Below are 20,559 nucleotides of genomic sequence, written 5' to 3'. Positions count from 1 at the left end.
CTGAAAAAGTCAGTTCGAACTGGAGTCAAACGCGACTGGCGATGGCCAAAGTTACACCTGTACAACAGTGAGGGTGGGGAGGGGGGAGGTAGGTCCTGCACCAACACCACCCCCCCACCCGGGCCAGAGCGGTGCCCCCCCAAGACGGGGGGGGGGGGGGGGGGGGTAGCTCAGTACAGGGAGCTGCGAACTGGGCACCGGGGGGGCAGCAGCACCTGCAGGGCCGGGCAGCCCCGGGCGAGAACGATGCCCAGGGCGATGGCTGTAGTGCTGGGGGCTGGGGCCACCCCCCAGGGCGGGGGGGGGGGGGGGGGCACCCATGGCTCTGCCCCTGCTGCTGCCACCCCCCCCCCCCAACCACCTGCTCCCTACGTCTTGTTGAGCGTCCAGAGCGGGTCGAGCATGCTGAGGGGGTCGTCGCTGGGCCGGGGCCCCCGCAAGCCCTCGCCCGGCTGCGCCTGCAGGAAGTTCTGCTTGTTCATGCGCTGCTTGCCCTTCAGGGAGGCGTCCAGGGTGAAGGCCTCGGGTGTGAGGGAGGCCAGGAGCTCCAGCGAGGAAGAGGAAGGGGCTGCGGGGGGCGCCGCCGGCTCACCCGGGGGCGCCTCCGGGAGCTCCTCCACGTGGTTGCTGCTCTCGGCGTCACCAACCGGCTCAGGGACGGGTGGCCCCGGTGGGGGTGGCTCAGGGACAGGGGGGCTGACGCCATCCGTGGCACCGTCCGGAGGCGCCGGCGTCACCTCCGCGTCCACGAGCTCAGGCGCCGGGACAGGCTCCGGTGTCCAGCTCCCGCCAAGCTCCGCGCTGAGCCCCGCGGGCTTGATGCTCAGCTTGGCGATGGTGGCCTGGATGGAGCTGATGGGCATGTCCCCACCCAGGACCAGGTCCTGGGGGTCCTGGTGGAAGTAGAGCTGCAAGAGAGAGGTGCCCGTGAGCGGGGTGGGGGTGCAGAGGCCCCAGCCCCACTGGGGCAGCCCCCCGCGGGGGCAGGACCCCCCACCCACCGCACCCACCTTGGGGGAGGCACTGTTGGGGGGCTTGCTGGCGGCTGGCGTGCCGACGCCGTGGCGGTGCAGCACCTGCTCGGCGTGCTGCAGGACGGCCTCGTAGCAGAACTTGAGGTGGAGCTGCGGGGCAGGAGAGCAGGGTGAGGGCCTGGGCCGCCCCCGCCACTGCCGCCCTCCTCGCACCCCGCTCCCGGCCCCGTTTTACCTTCTCCTGCAGCATGTGCTTCCGCTGCTGCCGCATCCGCTTCACCAGCTGGGCCAAGTGAGGGATGCCGTTGCCGGCCTCCACCTCCTGCATGGCCGCGTAGAGCAGGCAGAAGGCTCCGGTGCGGCCCACGCCGGAGCTGCGGGGAGAGCGGCGGGTGGCCGGAGGGGCCCTGCGGGGTGCAAAGCCCCCCCCCCCCCCCCCGGCCCGTGCCGAGCCCCCGGCCCCGCTCACCTGCAGTGCACCACCACGGGGGTGTGGAGCGGGCGCTGGTGCAGGTAGTGTCCGTGCACCTCCTGGATGAAGCGGAGGAGGCTCCCTTTGCTGTCGGGCAGGCCCCTGCGCGGGAGGAGGGTCACTGGAGAGGGGGTCCCTATCCCAAGTACCCTCCCCCCCCTAAAATCACCCCCCACCCCCACCCCATCCCCACGCCCCTGTTGCCATACAGCTCCGGCCAGGAGGTGAACTGCAGGTGGATGACGGTGCGCTTGAGGCTCTGGTCGCGGTACTGCAGCGTGATCATCCGCTCCACGTGGGTGGGGGTGGCCTTGAGGCTGGTGAGGACGAGGGTGATGGGTCCCTGCACCACGGGCTGGCCCCGCTCCGGCGGGAAGTACCGCAGCACCTTTTGCTGCGGGGACAGGATGGGGAAGGCGGTCGGGAGCCGACGTGGGGCAGGACACCCATGACAGCCCCATGTCCCCCCCTCCACGCTGGGGCAGCATCTCCAGCCACCAAGGGGCTGCGTGGCGACACTCCACCCCAAACCATCCCTCCCCAGCCTCACCCAGCCCCTGCCAGGGCCTGGAGCTGCGGCAGGGAGAGGAAGAGCCAGCCAGGCTTTGCTGCCCCTCACCCTGTGGCCACCAAGAGCAGGACTCAGCACCCTGGGACACCTCACCTGGCCACGTGGGGAGAGCGCGATGGGCACCAAGAGGGATGGGGAATCTCCCTCCGCCTCCTTCAGGGCGGTGGAGAGCTCCAACCCAGGGCCCGTGCGCGAGCCGAGTGCCCTCACGGCACCGGAAAGGCAGGGAAGCGCCTACCTTGTCCAGCTCCTGCTCCGACACCAGCATGACGACCACGGAGACCTTCTGCTCGTAGATCATGAGCCAGAAGTCGGCAGCCGTGCCGAGCAGCGGGGCCTGCGTGGCGATGATGGTGGGGCAGTAGGGCGACAGGTCCTCCACCCGGCTGGCGTTGATGTAGTCGTCCTTGCCCGAGTAGAGGACGACGCGGTTCCTGTCGTAGGGCATGATGTCCTGGTGGCGGTTCTTCATGGAGTAGCAGCGGGCGATGGCGATGGAGAGCTGCCGGGCGTCCCTCTCCTGGGCGTCCTGCAGCTCCTTCCAGATGGCGTCGAGCTCGGTGGCGCCGCCGGGCCCCGGGCGCTCCAGGCGCTCCACCAAGCCCCGGAAGCGGTCCAGCTCCGCCAGCAGCCGCAGGACGCGCTCGGGTTTCTCGTAGGGGTCGTTCTCGATGAGCTGCACCGCCTTGGGCTTCTGGCCCTCCTTGGCGTCGGCCTTGGTGGGCTGCAGCAGGGGCTGGCTGACGGCCGCCTTGGAGCCGCCGTGCTGGCTCTCGGGGCTGGAGGAGAGGAGGTCGTCGGTGGAGGAGCTCTGCCGCTGGAAGGGGGCCTCGCCGGGGCCCTGGGCGAGCGGGGCCGAGCCGGGCGTCAGCGAGGGCGGAGGTCTCTGCGGCAACGCGCCGGAGCCGGCCACCAGAGCCGGCGGCTGCATGGGCAAGGCGGGCTGCGGCGAGGGCGACGGCACCGGCACCGGCGGGCCCTGCGCCACGCCGGGGCCCTGCAGCTGGCTCAAGCCGGGGCTGGCAGAGGGGGGGACGTGGTGGGGGCCGGGCGGAGGGGCGCCCAGGGCCACGGGGCCGGCGGGGGGCCGCGGGGCAGCGCCGGGGCAGAAGGGCAGCGCCGGGGAGCCGGCGGGCACCGGCTGCAACCCACCCAGCGCCGGGTGCAGGGGGGGCGCGGGCGAGACGCTGGGCCCGGGGGGGCCGGCGAAGGGCAGGGCCCCGGCGCGGGGGGCCAAGCCGTGGGGCGGCAGCTTGTCCTGCCTGGGCAGCTGGTAGAGCTGCGGGCGCAGCGGGGGCTGCCCGGGCGCTGGCGGAGGCAGCTGCCCCACGGCGCCGGGGAAGGGCTGAGCGAACTGGGCCCCCGTGGGGGCCAGCGGGGGCCGGAAGGGCAGCGGGGCCTGGGGCCTGCCGGAGGGCAGGAAGGGGGCTGCCGGAGCGAAGGGCTGGGGCCGAGCTGGCAGCTCCAGGCCGGGTTGCAACTGGGCTGGGGGGGCGAAGGCGTGGGGGTGCTGGCCGGCAGGGAAAGGGTGCTGAGCTGGCTGCCCGAAAGGCTGCAGCCCCCCTTGGGCGTAGGGAAAAGGGGCTGGGGGGCCGCTGGGGTGCTGCGGGGCCAAGAAGCCCCCCGGGGGCAGAGGGGGCCCCGGGAGCCGTGGGGGGCCGCCGTGGGGAGCGGCGCAGCTGGGGATGGGGGCTTGGACGCTGTCCACGGTGGTGGTGGCCGGGCGGACGCCCGGGGGCGGCTCGGGACCCCCCACCAGCGTCGGCCCCGGGGGGCGGAGGGGGCCCCCGGGCTGGCCCAGGCCGTAGGAGGCGCCGGGAGCGGGGCCGTGCTGCGGAGACGAACGGGGCGGAAGCCCGTGGGCCCCCGCGTAGCCGGGCTGCGTCGGGCCGCGAAGCAGGGGGGCGGCCGGGAAGAGCTGGGGGGCCGAGCTGGGAGGGGGCCCGGCCACCGCCTGCGGGGCGGAGGGCTGCAAGAGCGGCGCCGGCAGCACCGGACCGCCGCCACCGCCACCACCGCCGGCAGGAAAGGGCCCCGTGGCGGAGGCAGCGGCCGCAGGCAGGCGGTAGTGCCCGGGCGGCGCAGCGGCGGCGGCAGGGAAGCGGGCAGGGCCGAAGGGGCCGCCGGGCTGCAGCGGGGCGCTCGCCAGCCTGGCCGCGGGCGGCAAGAGCTCGGGGCCGGCGGGTCGCAGGCCCGCGGCCAGCGCCGGGTCGAGGGCCAGCGCCGCCAGCGTGGCGGGTGGCAAGCGGGCCAGGTGACCGGCCAGCACGTCCGGGGGAAGGCTGCGTAGCTCCTCCGGCAGGTCCGCCAACCCCAGGGAGCTCAGCGGCGGCAGGTCGCCGGCTTCCAGCGCTCCGGCCGCCTCCAGTTCCAGCTCCGACGGCTTCTTCTGCAAGGCTGGTTTGGGGGCTGTGGGCCGAGGGGGCGGCTGCTTCTTCATCTCCCTGCCGGGAGGCAGCAAACGTCAACGCGGGGCAGCGTGGAGAGGCCCCCATCTCTGCTTGCGATGGTCAGTGGTGTCCGTCTACCCGCTCGGGGACGGAAGCAGCCACGAAACCACGGCACCGCGGCCAAACCCTCAAGCCGACCGCAAGCCCAAGGCGCATCCGAAGGTGGCTCCCACCTCCCCAGGGGGGATTGTGCCGTGCTGTGCCCCACACGGTGCGAGCGGGGGCTCAGACCCCAAGCCCAAGCGCAGCTTCGTGCTCCACGCGGCCTAGATCCCCTGGGGCCCACGGGCTCCCGTCTCCCTCCACGCCGGGCACAGCACCACCTACTTCTCCAGGATCTGCTGCCTATTGGCTTCAGCGGCTTGGCAGGCCGCCCGGGCCTTCTCGAGCAGCTTGGCGGCTTTCCCCTCCAGGTCGGTGTAGAAGTCCTTCCCCTCCTGCGATTTCTTCATCAGGTCCTCGTAGGCTTCGTACGAGGCCACCAAGGTCTGAACGGTGGTGTTCCACCTGGGGAGAAGGGACACGGGGCTGAGCGGGGGACGGAGGGCTGGCACGGAGTAACGCCAGGTCAAGCATGTGGCTGCAGAGAGGACTGTGTGTCTGCCGCTGCTTGGTCACAGCTCCTGAGACCCAAGGAACACCAGCACCCACCTGGGAGGGACACCAGGTGCAGGAGAGGTCCTAACAGCCATTCTGGCCCTCCAGCACTGGACCATGACAAGGGACAGACTAGAGAAGCCAGCAATGAACCCACACCCAGGCCAGGCAGCCTCACCTTGGGGTGGGTGAGGGCTGTTCCCACGCACCAAGACCCTGTCTGGGACTACTCTTCCCAGGAGAGGGTCCCCTGCCCCGGTCCCCTGCGCACACCTGCTCACTTACTTGTGCTCCACCTCGGCCAGGGCCTTGCGCACAGCCGCGTATTTGACGTTGGCATCCGTCAGGGCCTTCAGGACATTTTCCTGGGCAGCCAGGTTCTGCTCCAGGTACACCTTGATCTGGTCGTATTTCTTCAGCTGCTCCTCAAAGAGTTTCTGCCAAGAGAGAAGGATCTCAGGGACCATGGGTGGTTGATGCCACCACGGGGCCAGGGTGAGCACTGGGATGGGGCAGAGCTTTTGCCATGGCCTTGATCAGGACGTGCTGCACATGCAGGGCCTAGGAGGGGCTTTCCCAAACACCATGGGTGGCATTCGGCTCCAGGTCAGCCCCGCTGCTGCTCAGGACCCACCTTCATCTCGGAGCGGTCGGTGGTGACCAGCGAGGTGGTGATATCGTCCTTCTGGATCATTTCGCGCAGCTGCTGCTCCAGGGATGCCCGCTGGTCCCGCATCTCCTGCACCTTGGCCAGGATCCGCTTCAGGTTCTGCAGCACCTGCTTGTCATCTGAGCAGGGACAGGCAGTGCTGAGCGGCCGTGCCGGACCCTGCCAGGTCCCGCGCGTGGTCCCCAGCCTGAGCCCGCTCACGGGACATGCCGCAGCCACAGGGAGGGAATCACAGGCGGCAGGAGCCGGTCTGCGACCCGCCCTGGTACACGCAGTGCCTGACAGCAGCGGTAAAGCCAGGTGTTCGCTGAGACAGTGACTGGGTCCCTGCCACCTGTGCTGTCTCCTCTGTCCCCACGCCAGGATCTCCAAGACTTTGTTTGCTCTACAGGGGGACAAGCCCCCACCCCAGCTTGTGACAGACCATGCAGCAGGCTGATGCCACGACAGCTCTGCCCGAGCCTTGCTGCCCTGAGCACAGAGGTGCCCTGGAGAGACACCGTGGGGGACACGGATCTGCGTCCCCCCGCCAGCCTCCGGCTCCCGGCGCGGCACGGCGCGGTGTGGCTCACCTTCGGTCAACGAGGGCGAGGGCAGCGCGGCCCAGACCTGCTCCAGGGGCCCGCTGAGCAGGCGGAGGTTGCCGATGTGCAGGTTCATGGCTTTGTGCAGCTCCGTGTTGGTGAAGCTGGCCTTCTCGTGCACTTCCATGTACTTGGAGCACTCCTTGCTGACCTCGGCCAGCCCCGGGGACGGAGGGGACGCCTGCGGCGGTGGGCTCTTCCCGAGCAGCTCCTGCAGCTTCCGCTCCTGAGCCTCGTCCTCCTCAAGAAGGTCTCTGATCTCCTTCAGGGAGGCCTCCACGTCGGTGAAGACCCCGGAGAGCACTGGAGACAGAGACACGGAGGCGGCTTTGCTGGCGAACGGCTGAACCAGCACCTGCCGCAAGCCCTCCAGACCCATCTCACATGGTCCCACCTGCTCCAAGCCCGAAGCCAGGCCTTGACGCAGCACCCCACAGAGTAAATCTGGCCTGAGGGCCAGGGAGCGCGCGTGGCCTGGGTGCCAGGCTCAGGGTCTACTTGTGCTGGGGAGATCCAGCGCTGCAGCAGGTCTCCAGACAGGGCTGGGCCAGGCGTTCCCAGCGTCCCCGTAAGTCCCCGGGCCCTTACCCTGCATGGACTGGACCAGGTTCTTGACGGTGTCCGGGCGCACGCTCAGCGCAGCACACTTCTCCATCAGGATGGGAGGGATGTGGCTGTACATGTCCAGGTTGTCCACGGTCTCGGGGTCCAGCTGCATGGAGTCCATGAACTGGCTACAGGCAGAAAGAAGCCCCTGAGCGGTGGCAGAGCCTCCATGCAGCGTCCTCCATCCCAAACCGCAGCCACCGCAGGGCAGAGCGCTGCAGCTGCTCATCACCCCTAAGAGCTACCAAGGCCAACGGACCAAGCAGAACCGCAGGGTGAATTTGGGGAACGGTTGCTGTGGTTGGGCCACCACCCAGCTGGTGGAAAGGCCCAGCTGCTCCTCAGCCAGACCTGGGCAGCCCAGGCCTTGGACGTGGTCAGCACGAGGGTGAAGGGATGGCAGAGATCAGAGATGTCTTGCGTTCCCCTCAGCGCCAGGACAGACTCGTGCGCTGGGGTAACTGGACATGGGTGGGAAAACTGGCAAGGGGACGAGCAGGGCACCCGTGGGCCAGGCTGCAGGAAGCACGGATCGCTGCCTCGCGCCGGGATCTCTAGCGGGGAGGAAGACACCAGGGCCCCATTCAGGTACAGCTCACACTTACTCCAGCACTTCGTTCTTGGCTTCGATCTTTGCCATCACATCCCGCAGCAGTTTAGCCTTCTCCTCGCTACAACAGAGGAAAGAAAACCCCTTAGTGCCGCGAAGGCGCTTGAGAAGCCTCCTCTCATGAGTTACAAGTGCTCCAAGCCCTGCAGGAAGCAGCCAGAGCCTTGAAAGCCTCGGAGCCTGCTGCATGTGGCCCTTCGGGACAGCGAGGCAAGGACAGCTGTCCTCCAGGTGCCAGGAGAGACACACTGGACAGGAGCTGGACGCGACAGCTAGGGGATGCCCCACGGGTGTCCCACAAGGAGCCTCCGAGCCTGGCCTCACCTCAAGGGGAGCCGCTCTGTGACAAGCTCTCCCTGACCGCCTGCCCCAGCCACCCCCAGGGATGGTGGCGCGGAAGCTGGAGATCCTCAGAGGGGACGTTCTGGGAGGACATTGGTTCTCCAGGAAAACTGCTGGAGCTGCTTTGGTCCCCATCAGCACCCATTAGCCTGCAGAAAGGCTGAGCTGGGACGCGGTCTCCTTATCGAGCCTGGTACTGGAGATCTCTGGCCAAAGCCGGGCCCTCCCGCGATGTGGCCCAGGACGCACCTGTACAGCGAAGACGCCTCGTGGGCGGCCATGGGAACCAGCTTGGCAAATATATCGGGGCCGGTGACAGCCGGGTCCGTGGGGTTGACGGGGAGGGCTTTCACCAGCGGGGCACCTGGGGTTCGAACACACAACACGCGCTGCCGTCTCAAACCTCTGCAGGGGAGCTGATCTCCCCCTCCGTGCCCGAGGCAGCTCCTCCTGCCCGACCCCTTCGCTCCCGGCAGATCCCAGGAGGAGCAGGACACCGTTGCACGAGGTCCCACTGGCCCAAAGGCTCCACCGCCCGTCACCGTGTGCCCCTCTCCCACCAGCAACCACAGCTTTTGGGAGAACGCACTGCCCAACCTCACCTTTCACAGACTGCAGGGTGTCCAGGGCAGGCACAGCTTCGTGGTAGATAAAGTCATTGTCCTTCTTGGCCGAGTTGTACCTGGAAACAAGCAGCGACGTCACGTTGGTGAGGAGCAGGCCCTGCCCCGGGCTCCTCAGCCTGCTCCCAGCGGGGTCAGGCTCTGCCCCTCTTGGACCGGCTCCAGGGAGAGCAAAGAGCAATTCCCACAGCAGCCACGTGTCCCACGCGCCTCGGGCAGCGCATCAAGGGCGCCGGGGATGTCGCCATGCCAAAGGCGTTCCCTCGGCTGCTCTGGCCACCCGGATATCTCCGATCCCGTGAGAGACAGGACAGCTACACCCAGGAATACCCTACGCGCAGACTCACTTGCCACCGATCACGTCCATGGTGAATCTCAGGGCTTCCTGGACGGTTTCCGGCTGGCCCTGGAGAAGCGACAGCGAGTTAGCGCAGGCTGGGCAACGGGTACCACTGCCCCAGCGGCCAACGGCAGCCCCGGGCACCGCGGTCGCAGCCCAAACGCGCCCCGGCGAGGGCTCACAGCCTGCTGGCACAGACAGCAGTTCCCAACCACTTCCAAAGCTTTGACCTTCACCGGAGCAGAAGGTGACACAGGGAACCCCGAGCTCCCGCTGAGGCCAGCGCTGCGCCTTCTTCCCCAGCCGCAGTGAAGTCCCCGGAACGTCATTCCGGCGATACCGCACCGCTACCGCCCGAGCGCGCCTGCTGTCCCCGATGGCACTAATGGGACCTCTGAGGTCTTGCACTCCCAGTGGGACTCCCAAGCACCGGGCAACCCGCAGCCCAAAGGAAAGGAGCCGAGTCCCGCTGCTCCCAGCCCACGTTATCCCAAGCCAATCTCTCCTCGCGCCCCGTATGGGAACGGACACGCTCCAGACACTGCACTTACAGGGCAGAACCCCAAACATCTCCGGTTGCCCCAAATCCTCAGCGCCCCACGGTTGCGCCTGCCTCCGAGGAGCACGGTTCAGCGCGCCTTGCCTGAGGGCCCGGCTCTGCTCCTCCTGTCACATCGGTCCCTCTCCCCAAAGACCCCGCGCTGGCCTCCTCTACCCTCCCTCGGGCAACGGGGCTCTGCACCCAGACCGCGGTCACCGAACGAGAGGCTCCGCTCCCACGGGAGCGGACCGGCATTGCAGCCCCGCACGGACAGCAGGCGGCTCAAAGCCACCTCCGCTCCCAGACCAGCGGCCGAAAGCCTCCGGTCTCGCGGCAGCAAAGCGCAAATCATTCACGTCACTCGGTCCCCTTCATCAGTAGGGGACAGCTGTGCCCGGTGGCTGCCAGGACTGGCAGCCTCAGCGGTTTGCCCTGGGCACCGCTCCTAGAGCGGGGATGTGAGGGAACCGTGTCCGAGGGATGCTCCCGAGGCATGACAGCCTGCGGGGTTCTGAAGCCCAGCCGGAACTCCCTGGTGGGGAAGGAACGTACCTTTGCCAGTTTGATAGCTTCATTGAGTTTATCCAGAGCGCTCTGGAAGTAGATGACCTGCAGAGAGAACAGGGATCAGGTCAAAATTCTTTAGGGATGCGGGAGCGGGCGCAGAAGCAGGCGCCTCTGCTTCGCGCACGAACGTCGCCAGGCAGCTCCCGAGGGCTGCAGCTCCGTTCAGTGCAACGGGGCCTCCTGAGGTGGCCCAAGCAAATGGCACTTCCAAGCAAGCCCCAACTGGGGAACTGGCCCTCGGGATAGCCAAGGGCTCGGAGAAAGGGACCGGGCAAGCGTGAACGGAGCTGCTTCGAAGCGACCAGGTACAGGTGCTGCAGCTCAGCCCCGACTGAGCCCGGAAGCTTCATTCTCCTGCGGGAGCCGCGTGGGAAACGGCAGCCCAGCAGCAGGGTGCTCCCCGATTGCGAGGGCTGGTAACCAGCAGGTACCAATTCCTTATTCCCACCAGAGCCAGCGCCAAACTGCTGGCGGTTCAGGAGAGACGTGCAGCCATTGGCCGTCTGCCCACGGAGTCCTGTGCACCAGAAGCGCTGTGCTCCGTCCATAAACGCTCCCAAGACAGCGGCATCACTAATGACACAGTCTTAAATACATCTCCAGGGCTGAGGACACCCAAGGTCACTAGCGTGGCAATCTCTCCCAGGACTCAGCCCTCCCCAGGGCAGGGAGAGGCCCAGAGCCCTGCCAGATCGGATGAGCCACCACGGTTCTGCTTACCCTTTCCCCAAATTTCTGCTGCTCCTCGGCCTGTTTTCCCATGTGCAACTGCAACGAGACACGCATCAGCAATGTCAGAACTTCTCACCTAGAGGGAGATCTTTGGAAAAGGCAGTAAACCCCCCCCTCCCCAAAACAGCCAGAGCCTGTTCGTCAACCATATTGCGGCGAGTACCGCTCCGCAGCGGGGGCGAGCAGCCCGAGCTGTTGGCCAGGGTGGGAGCCAAGGGCAGGTCCCGGTCACGGCCAAGCAACACCCCAACACGCAGCCCGTTCTCTCCGCTTACATGGGCCACAGCAGCAAAATAGTAGATCTTCATCTGAACCAACTTCTTCCAGTCCTTCTGGATCTTTCCCAGCAGCGAAGCAGTCTCCGAGTTTTCCAAAGCCCGGCAGGCCTCTTTGTAGTAATCCACGACCTATGGACGGACACACAGAGGAATTGCCAGGGGTCCCTGGTGCTTGGAAACCCTAGAGAAAGCCTGATCCCAGTTCAAACCGGGAGCAGCAAGGGAAAGGAGGATTTGCTGGCAACAGTATTGGTGCCCAAGGCTTCGGGTCACCCAGCTAGTGCGAAACCGTTGCCAGGAACTCCTCTTGATGAATTTTGGGTCAGAACCAGAGTTACATCGCTGTGCTGAACTTGCCCCACATGCCAGGTTTAAAATATGCGTTCTTCAAGAAAATTCAGAAGCTGGAGCAAACCCAACGCACAGGCAACGCAAGGGGGATCGCAGGCAGGCGCAGCTTCAGGACTGCTACTAGCACGGTCCCTTGGGATGGCCGAGCTCGAGGACCTCATTCGAGATAGACCACGAACAAAGACTCAACTGTCTTTGCAACACTCTCCTTCCAGGAGTTGGTGGTTGTGGTCACAGCACGAGGAGATGGGAGCACCCCCAAAACCGCTGTTTAACTGGACTGACAGAGTAGCACTGCCGCCGTGCAGGGTTTGCACCTCCCCACCAAGCTCCCGAACCTGGGCGTCATTCCCGCGCACAGCAGGAACGGGCTCTTTCGGTAACGGAAAGCGTAGCAGCGAGAGTTCAGTGCAGCAGAGATTATCCGGCGGCTCACCTGGGCGCTGATCCGGGCCACGAGGAAGCTCTTCCTGTTGTCCAGCATGGACTTCTCCAGGAGACACTCCTGTGCCTGGCCCTGCGGGAGACAGAGGGGAATTCTTGGCTTCCCCCACATCTACTTTCCTTGGGAAATCCTCCCACACCCAGCCCGGGCCTTGACCTCTGGCAGCACCTGCCAGCTACGGCCTCTTTCCTGAGAAGCCAGTGCTTCATGTCCAGCTCCAAGGAGCTAGACTCAAACTTCAGTCAGCGAGGAACACCGAATCCTATACACGTCTCCTCTCCCATTCAGGCATCAGCTGTCCCCGAGGTGTGCGTGGAGCCATCCCAGCGTGACCAGTGCCCCGGCAGCGACAGAGCCCACTCCCTACCAGCATGAGGTTGATGTTGAGGTTGAGGATCTGGTGACTCATGTCTACGCTGTAGGAGTGGGGGAAGTGATCCCGCAGGTACGTAAAAGCCCCAGCAGCACACTGGAAATGGGTGCACGAAACCTTCATGCCCTGGGTGGACAGGATAACGTGCGTTAGGCATGCGCGGGCCACCTGCACGCAAGCCAAGCCGTAGGCACGTGCCCACTGCTGCCAAAAGCTTGGAGGCGAGTCCTGGGGGCTCTCAGGGTTGGTTTGAATCTAGAAAGCTCCGAATAGCTTGGTGCTTTCCCTAGGCCGCGCACACCCGCAGCTGTGGCCGGACACCCTCCACGAGGGGCTGCAGCACCTGAACTGTGTGCTGAGGCAGGAGGAAGCTCAGCCTGGCCAGCAAGCCGAGCAGAGCCTAGCTGGGGCAGGGACGGCAACAGCTGGGCAGGAGAGACACAGCTGGGACACTGTCACGAGGGGGACGGTCCCTCGTGACATTATACATCAATACTTAAGTCACAGAAGACATTTAGAGCTGGTCGCTGACAGAGACGCTTGTAACTACACGTTACAGAGAAGAAACCCTCAGCGCTATCAGCTTGCGGCTGTTAACCGCACGGGAGAGAAAAGTCATTCAAGGAAGACGCGAAGGGCGTTTTGGGCTCGTTTACCTCCTCGGACACTCTCTTGTCCATGGCGCCCAGCATGGAGTGCAGCGCACCTGCGGAAACAGGAACACGGCTGAGCAAGGGCGATCGCGCGCTGCCGGCCTCCACCTCGCGGAGAGGCTGCGCACACGAATCATTCCTGGTCTGCCAGGACCTTACCGAGGTTGTAGAGGATGCACGCCTGCTCGTACTTGATGTCCTCGTGAGTCACCGTCTTGCCCGAAAAGATCTCGGTCCTGTAAGAAGAGAAGCCTGGTTGCCAGCTACAGGTGGAGTTAGCGGTGTTCCCGTACACGGACTACGTGCCGGTGAAGGGGTGTTTCGGGAGAGGTTCAGAGAATGGGGACCGGGCCAGACCATGGCAGGAGAAGCGTGCACCATGGCAGTATGGTCCCCACCTCCTAGGGGACCCAGAGGAAGGGAACAACAGGACGCGACTCCCCGAGGACCTGCAGCAGGTCCACAGCGGAGATGGAAGAGGCCCCCTCTGCCCCAGCACTGCCGTCCTCACCACGCGATGGGAACCGCAGCCTCCTGCTCGGCGCCCATGGGGATCCGGCTCTGCAGGTAATGGAGCTGGCCGAAGTACTTCCTCAGCGTGCTGCAGCCCTCAAAGTCCCTCGGCACGTTCACGGCGCTCTGGGGGAACGAGAGAGGAACAGGCAACCGCAGGGACAGGACTGACGCTTACAGGTAACGCGCCAGGCCAGTGCAGGGCCCAGAGCTCAGCTGGTCTGCAGCGAGGTCTCCAGGCAGGAGCAGGTGCCTCCTTGGAGGCTACCACTGCCTCTGCCTCTCCTGGGGGCTCCACACGGGGACAACCAGACTTGGACATGGGTCGGCTTCCCCAAGATGAAGCCCAAACTCCCACCCCACCATACGCATGGGGTGCCTGGCAGACCAGGCACGCTGCTAATAGTGGGCTTGGAGAAACCCGGGGCAGTTGTGCACCCGTCTGAAGGCCTCCAGACGTATCTTAACCTATCTTCAGCCTAGGCCCTTCACCTTCCTGCAACGAACCTCAGAAGACGCCTCATCCCTTTGCACAGCAAACAGGCCAACACAAGCATTGAACACAAACCCCAGCCCCGAGAAGATCGCAACAGAGAAGATGCGACAGCAGGTTGGCGGAGGCGCCTCGCTGACCTCCCGAAGTCCGCAGCCGAAGAGAACCTGGACGGCTGCTCGCTTCTACGTGCCTTTACCTCAACACATCCTTGTCTAGGCTTTGCCAGCTGCCCACAGCCACTTACAACCCCACTCTGAATGCCGCCGTGAGCCGTTTCGGGCATGCCGGCGGGTGCTGCAGAGCTGCCTGCGACGCGAGGCGAGAGGGGCGGCGCGCCAAGAGCGCGCGGGGCTCACAGCCGGCATCTGCACCACGCCGGCTGGCGAGGCCCCACCACGAGGAGCTCCGGGGACGCCAGCCAGGGGAGGGACAGCGTAACTCACGCTGGAGAGAAGGTCCAGACTGTACACGCACCCCCGGGTGCCACAAGCGTGGCCATGAGGATGCCATTCAACGTATCTACACATCCTCAGGATACAAGACCTGCCACCGCAGCAAGGCTGGGCTGGGAGAAAGAAGGGCAGAGCAGGACACCCAGGAAAGGTTTCGCATCCTCTAGCTTCCGAGTTAAACCAACTCACAGGCCAGAGCTCCCCGGATCCCCGGGTGAGGGTGCTTAACCAGCCCATCTCTAACTGCTGAAAGAACGTTGCCATGTTTTAGGGACACAGGAGAGACCCCGAAGCTGCTCACGCCGTGAGACGACGCAGGAGCCAGTCCCATGAATTGTCCCGAGCTCTTGTGGTACGGAGAAACCCCGACACCTAACCTCCGCGCACACCTTGAGCGGCCCGAATCAGCTCCAGGAATCCAAGGGACATCCCTGCTGCCGAAAACCCCGTCCTCGAGCCGCTGGTGCGTTGCTGAGGAACGGGAGCAGCCACCATGGTGCTCCGGCGCAGCTCTCGGCAAAGGGAGCCGGCAGACGCGCCCGCAGCACCAGAGAGGACCTGCGCCCACCTCCGCCGCTCCAGTCCGGCACGAAGCAGGCTCTCAGCAGCTCCCCCGCTTCAGATGGCTCAGATCTCGCCCGGACCGCAAGCGATTTGGGACGGAGCCCACCTCGGCAAGCACAGGCACAGGGAGGACACGCAGGCAGCGCCACGCTTACCTGCCGGAGCACCTCCAGCTTCCGCAGCTCCTCGTTGTAATTCTCCGGGTTCTCCCCATAGTTCTTCAGGACAAACTGGAGGGAGAGAGAGCGGTGAGAGCCTGGTCCTGTGCAACAGCGTTACCAAGAGCTGCCTCCCCAGCCCCAATCCAAAGCCGCAACCAGAGGCTTTCCAGGGAGGCCCAGGAGAAGTCCCTGTGGCAGGTCTGGCAGAGGCCGCGGGTCCGTAAACCCTACGTAAACTCTGCCCCGGCTGCACTGCGAGGCCGCAGGCGCTAGGAGAGAAACGCAGGCACCACGTGACGGCGATTCTTAAAGGAAGGGAATTGCAAGCAAAACCCAAGCGCTAAACACACCAGCACTTCCAGCAGGGAGCGAGGACCTCTCCAAAGGTTTTTATTTAGCATCAAACAACACCTAGAAGGCAAAGCTTGTGCGAGAAGGTTTCTGCTCTCCTGGCTGGAGGATGGTGAAGGCCATCAGCAGAGGTCAGAGCTTCCAAACTGCACGGATCAGGGTTCGGACCAGAAACAAGGCTACCACCTCACACGCACGGCACGACGTAGGCTCTGGCACAGAAATCAGCCACCGGCACACGCTCGGAAGAGCGTCAGTGCATGGGACCGTCCGTAGCAAGACCAAGAGGATGGAGCAAGACGACGGGGTTCACATCTCTCGTGGCAGCGGTGAAAAAAAGACGCCCTGAGCGAAGAGCACCGGCCTTCCCCCGCCCCAGGCCTCCGCCACGCTGCTGGAAGCCTCTCGGAAAAGCGAAGCCGAAATCCTCGAAACCCGAATTTGAGGCTAGACCAAGAAAAGTCATTCTGGATTCACGTCTTGTATCCATCTGCGCCCGTCTCGCTTGGATCAAAGGAGAGCCCATCGCTGATCGCCAAAGGCTGAATGTCAAGTTGGCTCCCCAAAGTCACCTGCAATTCAGCGGGGCGGCCGAAGCCCCGTTTCCTATCCGCGTGGGAAAAGCAAACACCGTGGGGCGGCTTCTTCCATCCGGGTCCCCACGCAAGCTGCGGGCGCAGAGCTCCCCGAGCCCGTCTCCAACAAGAGTTTTGCCATCCCTGGATGAAGACGTTTCCGATGAGCTCAGCGCTTCCAGGCGGAAGGCAGCTCGGGCTGCTTTACGCACCAGAAACGGTGCCCAAACCCTGCGGGAGGCCGAGAAGAAATTTATCCAACCTTCCTGGCTGTGCCAGCAAGCGGGGAGAGAGACTCCAAAACCTGGAGCCGCACTCTGCCCCCCGTCAGGCAGACACCGAGGGTTTGATTTGCTCCCGGTGACCGTCAGATTAAGGACATTCAGGCGTAGGGTTTGAGAAGAGAGGAAGCTTTTCTCTCCCCCCTCACCTTGATGAGGGCGAGCAGCCAGCAAGGCAGATTTTTATTCGCCACCGCTTTCGTTCTCCCAAGGCAGCAGAACAGAGCTGCCTGGGCCGTAAACACAGCGCGCAGGTATTTAGATCAAACAGCAGCACGGACGCCTCTTCTACAAAACGCATTTAAACCTGCTGCCACGTAAAAAGAAACCCTTAAACAAAGCAGAGTTCATCCGGACCTATACGTCGCCCTCTCCCTCCTATCGGTTCCCCCGCGCCGCCGGTTCGCCTGGCTTTCCCGAGCAAACAGGACCGGCGAGCCCTGCGCCGCGCCGCCACCGGCTGCTGCACCTTGTCCCGGCCCGCGAGGCATGACTCAGCTCCCAGCCGCGACCGCCGGCACCGGAGGCAGCCGCTCCCCGGCTCGCTCCGGTTCCGGCACCGCCGTCTTCCCCACGCGTGGGTCCGGCGGGATGCCCGGCCTGCCACGGCACCGCAAAACCAGAGCGCTGGCAAGCAGCGATGCCACTCACCTGGGATAAAGCCACCTCCTTCCGCCTAAGCTAGCTTGTAAATCGTGATTTTCATCCGTAGATGGCACCACAAAACGCTAGCGATAAGAGGAGCTTTGTGTTTATAGCTGTGTAATTAAGTGCTTAATCTCCCTTCATTTTGTAAAAACAAATCAAAAGACAGAAGGGCAGCAGCCCCCGCGAAGGCAGCTCGCACGGGCCACAGGCACGCAAATACACGTACCGCCGCGTAATACTTTTTGGTTAGAAATCTCCAAGAACAGCAAGAGTCTCCTTGTGCAGCAGCAAACGCTACGGAGGCCTAAAAAAACACCAAGGGAGAACAGAGCTCCCGAGGCACACGGATGAGCTCCGACAAGGAAGTTCAAAGCGAGAGAGGATCCCAGCTTCCCCAAGGCAAAGGGCAGGGTTCAAGCCCCCAAACCAAGCCTTGGTTTTAAGCAGCTTTTTCTTCTTCTCCTACTTGTTGCTCCGAGCAGTAAGGGAGAAGGTTACACGGACCGAACGCAAAGTCTCGCAGAACGGCGCGACGGACACCCGCCGATCTTCCGCTTCCGGGCGCCACGGCAAACGTCCAACACCGGATCAACGCCGAGCGGTTTAGGTCAATCCTATCGCTTTGGGGCAGTGGCCTTCAACCTCTTTTCGAGCGGCAAAGACAGGCCTCCAGCTCCAAACCCTCCCTGATCTACGAGGCCACACTGCGTCCCTTTTTACGATGGCCTAATCTTTTAGCCTGTCTGTCTGTCTAGCTCTGTACTCCGTGACTCCCAAGGCCCTTGGCCAACAGTGGCCTTCAGGAATTAAGGAGCCTGTCCAGCTTCTCCTAACAACTGACACCTGCTCAAGACCTAAACCTCCTCGGCCGCAGCCTTTCGGATGCGATACCCGGCGATTCTAGGGCAGCTCCCTTTGGAAGACACAGTGGTGGCTCCACGTTAGGCTCTTAACTTCCCTCTGCCAGTGCCTTGGAGCGATTAGGTCTTTTAAGCAACCGCTGCTGAAAAAAAAATCAAACTAAATAGTGCTCCGCACGCAATGGCCTGCTAGGAGTGGGAGAACTATATCGCTCTTCCTTATTTTCCCCCCCTTTTCTTCCTTCTTCTACAAAAATCCACAGGAACTGAATGAAACGGGAAGCCAGATAAGAGCCACGTGTAGGAAAGGACGCGACATTTGAACTCGGACCCGAATCTTCCAACACCGCCGGGTTACAAATAACTGCTGCCAACGAGCAGGGCCAGCGGAGGCCCGAGCCGCCCTCGGGGCCGCAGCGGGCGCCCACGGAGGGGGAGGCCGGTCACGCAGCAGGTCGCCGGCGGAAGAGAGGATGTGGTGTTCGGAGCCGGCACGGTCACATGCTGCGGGGACGGACTTGCTAACTCACTCTGCCGGGCACCGCTCGTCCCCGAGGCCGGTCGCGAAGGACGCTTGAGCGAAGCGCCACGAACGCCCTCTGCTCCAAACTTTGCCCCTCAGCCTGGGGGGGGCCCACGAGCATGGTGCTAACAGGGATGCCGTGGACCGAGGCCCCACGGCGGCAGCCGACGGGCGCCACGGAGGTGCTTGCGGCCTCGCTCCGGCCTCTCCGCGCGCGGCACAGCCCCAGCCAGCTCTCCGTGGTGCGTCCCCCCCCCCCAGTCCCTTCTCCACCCCACGCAGGAGGCCCCAGCCCCGTAGGGCCCTGCCTGGGGCCCCCCAGCCCTTTCCTCTACCCCAGTGGGGCAACCCTCAGCCCCCCACCCCGCTCCCTCCTGCGGCCCAAAACACCCCTGGCAGCCTCATATCCTCCCCCTCGCCCCCACGTGAGACACTCTGCCCCACACCCCCCGGGGCACCCCAAACACACCCCTCCTCCTACACCCCAAATACCCCCCCAAACATTCCCCACACACCATGAAAAAAACCAAACCACTCCAAACACCCCCCATCCACCACAGAACCCCCCAAACACCCCCTACCCACCACAAAAGTCACCCCAAACACCCCCCAAACCACCCCAAACACCCCCATCCACCCCAGCAACCCCCCAAACCACCCCAAACACCCCCCATGCACCCCCCATCCACCCCAGCAACCCCCGAACCACCCCAACTACCCCCATCCACCACAAAAACCACCCCAAACCACCACAGACACACCTCATTCACCACAGAAACCCCTAAACCACACCAAACACCCCCCATCCGCCACAAAAACCACCCCAAACCACTCCGAACACCCCCCCGCCCACCCCAAACCCTCCCAACCCCCACCCCGAGCACTCCCCTCCCCTCTCCCCTCCCCCTCCGCACCCCAAACGCGCCCCTCCCCCGCCCCCCTTGGCCTCCCCCCTCCCCCGCCGCGGCCCCACGCCGGGCCCCCACCTTCTTGACGGCGGCGTTGAAGGCGAACTCGCCGGCCTCCTTGAGGTCGAGCCAGATCATGGGCATGCGGGGCACGGCCTCCATCCCGGCCCGCCGCGGCCCGCCGCCTCGGCACCACCCGCCCGCCGCCGCCGGAAGCGCGCGCGCTGCCCCACGGGAAACCGAGTCCTCCCGCCGAGGCCACGCCCCCCCGCTTCCGGCGGCGCCGGCGCCGCGCGCGCTAGCCCCGCGGCCACCCCCGCCCCGCCCCGCCCCCGGGGGCGGTGGGAGGGGCTGTTCCTAGAGCGACGCCCCGCCCCCTGCGGCGGCGAGGCGGGCCCGCCCCTGGAGAAAGAGAGGGCGGGTCCTATAGCGAAGCCCCGCCCCCTACGGCGGCGAGGCGGGCCGTTCTCATGGCGACGGCCCGCCCCTAGGGGAGGAGAGGGCGGTTCCCATGGCGACGCACCGCCCCCGGGGGTGGAGAGGGCGGTTCCCATGGCGACGCCCTTCCCCTAGGGGAGGAGAGAGCGGTTCCCATGGCGACGCACCGCCCCCGGGGGTGGAGAGGGCGGTTCCCATGGCGACGCCCTGCCCCTAGGGGAGGAGAGTGCGGTTCCCATGGCGACGCACCGCCCCCGGGGGTGGAGAGGGCGGTTCCCATGGCGACGCCCTGCCCCTAGGGGAGGAGAGTGCGGTTCCCATGGCGACGCACCGCCCCCGGGGGTGGAGAGGGCGGTTCCCATGGCGACGCCCTGCCCCTAGGGGAGGAGAGTGCGGTTCCCATGGCGACGCACCGCCCCCGGGGGTGGAGAGGGCGGTTCCCATGGCGACGCCCTGCCCCTAGGGGAGGAGAGTGCGGTTCCCATGGCGACGCACCGCCCCCGGGGGTGGAGAGGGCGGTTCCCATGGCGACGCACCGCCCCCGGGGGTGGAGAGGGCAGTTCCCATGGCGACGCTCCGCCCATAGCCAAGGAGCCCCGGGCGGAGCCGCGGTACCGTGGCCCGGGGCACCGGGACCCCGGGGACCCCGCTCGGGGGTGTTGGGGACCCCGAGGCAGCGAGGGAAGCGTGGGGAGCGGTGGGGGCGGCCGTGGGGGTGCGGAGATGGGGGTCCCGGGGGTCCCTCTCTGCCCTGGGGCCCTGCCCACCCCCCTGGGGCCCTGCCTGCCCTTCGCTGAGCTCTGCGAGGTGCTCGGGGCTCCCTGCTTGGCCGAGGCATCAGGGGGCCAAAGACCACCCCCCCCCCCAAATCCACCACAGAAATCCCCAAACCACCCCAAACACCCCCATCCACCACAGAAACCCCCAAACCACCCCAAACATCCAGGCCGCACAGCCTGCCCCGGCCTTCCCACCCCATTCCACACCAGCTCCATCCATCCCATCCCATC

General features: G+C 65.3%; 1 protein-coding gene across 3 annotated transcripts; it reads right to left on the bottom strand.

The window, feature by feature from the left end:
- Positions 1-352: 352 nt before the first annotated feature.
- PTPN23 (protein tyrosine phosphatase non-receptor type 23) lies at positions 353-19,307 on the bottom strand. 3 transcript variants are annotated; one of them, XM_067292078.1, is made up of 25 exons: positions 19,190-19,307; positions 14,960-15,034; positions 13,291-13,418; positions 12,939-13,015; positions 12,783-12,832; positions 12,121-12,252; positions 11,745-11,825; positions 10,955-11,086; positions 10,668-10,715; positions 9,933-9,989; positions 8,847-8,905; positions 8,479-8,558; positions 8,126-8,240; positions 7,530-7,595; positions 6,907-7,052; positions 6,307-6,621; positions 5,699-5,853; positions 5,350-5,501; positions 4,795-4,974; positions 2,256-4,461; positions 1,656-1,840; positions 1,444-1,548; positions 1,210-1,348; positions 1,011-1,124; positions 353-908 (listed from the first exon to the last, which is right to left on the bottom strand). In XM_067292078.1, exons 1-25 carry the CDS (start codon positions 19,271-19,273, stop codon positions 369-371), a joined length of 5,421 nt encoding a protein of 1,806 aa, XP_067148179.1. In that variant the 5' UTR covers positions 19,274-19,307; the 3' UTR covers positions 353-368. The 3 variants fall into 3 exon arrangements, with proteins under 3 accessions (XP_067148179.1, XP_067148180.1, XP_067148181.1); XM_067292079.1 differs by lacking the exon at positions 19,190-19,307 and adding an exon at positions 18,211-18,265; XM_067292080.1 differs by lacking the exon at positions 19,190-19,307 and adding an exon at positions 16,642-16,661.
- Positions 19,308-20,559: the final 1,252 nt, after the last annotated feature.

Source organism: Apteryx mantelli, chromosome 2 (assembly GCF_036417845.1).
Source record: "Apteryx mantelli isolate bAptMan1 chromosome 2, bAptMan1.hap1, whole genome shotgun sequence".
NCBI classification, from domain to species: domain Eukaryota; kingdom Metazoa; phylum Chordata; class Aves; order Apterygiformes; family Apterygidae; genus Apteryx; species Apteryx mantelli.
Note: the sequence above shows the minus strand (reverse complement) of the source record. Positions and strands in the feature narration are given on the sequence as shown.